The 2,896-nt window shown below is 61.7% G+C and overlaps 1 protein-coding gene across 1 annotated transcript in view; it reads left to right on the forward strand.

The window, feature by feature from the left end:
- The first annotated feature begins 1,497 nt into the window (after positions 1 to 1,497).
- SCN4B (sodium channel, voltage-gated, type IV, beta subunit) overlaps positions 1,498 to 2,896 on the forward strand; it is a 10,080-nt gene continuing 8,681 nt past the window's right edge. The window contains exon 1 of the mRNA XM_009894736.1: positions 1,498 to 1,523. Coding sequence (XP_009893038.1) covers positions 1,498 to 1,523 — 26 coding nt within the window. The remainder of the gene's footprint in view (positions 1,524 to 2,896) is intronic.

Below are 2,896 nucleotides of genomic sequence, written 5' to 3' on the forward strand. Positions count from 1 at the left end.
GGTCCCCGGGGCTGCCTGCTGCTCGAAGCCGGGCTGTGAGCGGCTCCACACGGGGCTGAGCCGGCAACTTGGCGGCCAAAGGCCTCTGACTGTTGCACGTGCCCAGTCTTGCATCTGCCTTTCATTTCTTTCATGCACTATCCTTGGATTGCAACTTGCCAATGCATCTGTATGTACATAGCTGTACACAACAGAGAGAATCTCTACAAATATATATATACACACAGGAGGCGCTGTTATCGGTCATGACTATAGTTTTGGGTTTGCGCCTTCCGATGGGTTTCCTTTGCCAAACACTGCTGAGTGCAGGATGTTTTTATTGCTCTTTGTATGGTCAAACAAACAAAAGAACAACAAAACGCCAACTTTGCCCACGATGCTTTTGTGCTGCTGCCTGCCGGAGGGGCAGGAGGAGGGTCCCTGTCTCTGCTCTGCCTGTGCGTCTGTCCAGGGGCAGAGACTTCGAGGGCGCTCCATGCGCTCTGCAGGGGCTGCAGCTCTGCTAGAGGGAGCTGTGCCCTGCCAAGTTCCCCCCCTCTGCTCCGCAGAGAGCCGGGGATGGCGGCTGCTCGTGGCACGGGCAGGTAAGGCTCAGCAGGCTCCGGCAGAGCCCGGGGCACGCGCCGGGTGATGGACACCCATACCCGGGCGGCTGTCCGACTTAGCAATCCAGCAACGCCGCGCAGACACGCCAGAGCGACACGGCGCAACTGGGGCACAGTTAATAGGCACATCCATCAATGTACCCACCATGGAGACAGAGGGGTGAGGGGAGCTCCGGCAGCCGCCCTTCAACCGGGGCTGCTGAATGCCTGCGCATCCCGAGTCCACCCACAAGCGAGGTCGGGCCGGCACACCGTTTCTGCGCACCTACAGACACTACCTCTTTCCTGGGCTAACGCCGCCCCCCTGCCCTGCCATACCCACTCCCCCCAACCAGCTTCCCAGGGAGTCAGCCCGACCGAGGGGAGAGCGCAGCCCCAGGCAAAGGGCACGGGGGACCCACGAGTTGCCGGTCTGGGGGTGCCGCTGGGAGAGTCACTCCAGACCAGTAGTGTTCCCTTCTTTACATACCATTTTTCTAGCATACATTGTCCTGTGTAACTATTTATGTAAATCTGTGCACAACAAAGAGACAATCTCTACAAATATATATATACACACAGGAGGCGCTGTTATCGGTCATGACTATAGTTTTGGGTTTGCGCCTTCCGATGGGTTTCCTTTGCCAAACACTGCTGAGTGCAGGATGTTTTTATTGCTCTTTGTATGGTCAAACAAACAAAAGAACAACAAAACGCCAACTTTGCCCACGATGCTTTTGTGCTGCTGCCTGCCGGAGGGGCAGGAGGAGGGTCCCTGTCTCTGCTCTGCCTGTGCGTCTGTCCAGGGGCAGAGACTTCGAGGGCGCTCCATGCGCTCTGCAGGGGCTGCAGCTCTGCTAGAGGGAGCTGTGCCCTGCCAAGTTCCCCCCCTCTGCTCCGCAGAGAGCCGGGGATGGCGGCTGCTCGTGGCACGGGCAGGTAAGGCTCAGCAGGCTCCGGCAGAGCCCGGGGCACGCGCCGGGTGATGGACACCCATACCCGGGCGGCTGTCCGACTTAGCAATCCAGCAACGCCGCGCAGACACGCCAGAGCGACACGGCGCAACTGGGGCACAGTTAATAGGCACATCCATCAATGTACCCACCATGGAGACAGAGGGGTGAGGGGAGCTCCGGCAGCCGCCCTTCAACCGGGGCTGCTGAATGCCTGCGCATCCCGAGTCCACCCACAAGCGAGGTCGGGCCGGCACACCGCTGCTGCGCACCTACAGACACTACCTCTTTCCTGGGCTAACGCCGCCCCCCTGCCCTGCCATACCCACTCCCCCCACCCAGCTTCCCAGGGAGTCAGCCCGACCGAGGGGAGAGCGCAGCCCCAGGCAAAGGGCACGGGGGACCCACGGGTTGCCGGTCTGGGGGTGCCGCTGGGAGAGTCACTGGCAAGAACCTGGTGAGGAAGGCAGGCACTGTGGGATCGCGGAGGAGAGCCCCATGGGACACGACAAGGTTATGTTTTCATCACCGCGAGGAAGCGAGGGCAGTGACTGCCGCCCCCCAGCACCGGGGCTTCACAGAGCCCCCAGAACTGGGGACACTCACTTTGACAGACCACACAAATTTCCTTGGACCAGGTGGGATTAGAGGTGTTGAAGAGCAAGAGAGCAGCTCGGGAGATGGCGGGGTCCTTCCCTGTGCCAGGGAGAGCTCAGAGCCATGCAGAGAGCCACGGGGGACACTGGGGTGCCTCGGTGGGAGCCCAGAGCGGCTGTCGCTGCGATGCTGCCTGCAGCCTGGCCGTCCCACTCATGGGGCCGGGAAGTAATGAGGGGGGACCTGGACAAGGGGACAGCCTGGGGCAGTGAACTCGGGGAAGCACTGGAGAGCTGGAGCCGGGGCTGAGGGGGGTCTGGTGGAGGTGGCCGCAGGCTGTGCTGGCTCAGGAAGAAACTTTCTCCTGAGAAGCAGGACAGTGGCATCAGTGTTTCTTGCAGGTGCCTCTGCAGTGGCTGCCTGGGGACGCTGCTCCTTTGTGGCTGCTTGTATTAAAGGGCGGGTGAAAGGGGGCGAGGAACCTGCCCGCCCCGCAGGGCAGCCAGCGCTGCTGATGGGTGCCGAGGAGGCAGCGGGCAGGAGGGCTCTGTGCAGGGAGAAGGAGGCAGGGAGAGGGGGAAGCATCATCGCTGCGAGGGAGAGCTGCAGGCAAGGGAGGGCTGAGAATGACAAAGGCAGCCAAGCACTCACCCGCAGTCTGTGTGCCCCGGACCTCTCGCTCAGCTCCCAGCCCGGTGTGCCTGGCCCAGCCGGGACTGTCCTGCCGCGTGTCTGATCACTGCTGGCGCCTTCTGCCCCCTG

This window comes from Charadrius vociferus, unplaced genomic scaffold, assembly GCF_000708025.1.
Source record: "Charadrius vociferus isolate BGI_N301 unplaced genomic scaffold, ASM70802v2 scaffold241, whole genome shotgun sequence".
Lineage (NCBI taxonomy): Eukaryota > Metazoa > Chordata > Aves > Charadriiformes > Charadriidae > Charadrius > Charadrius vociferus.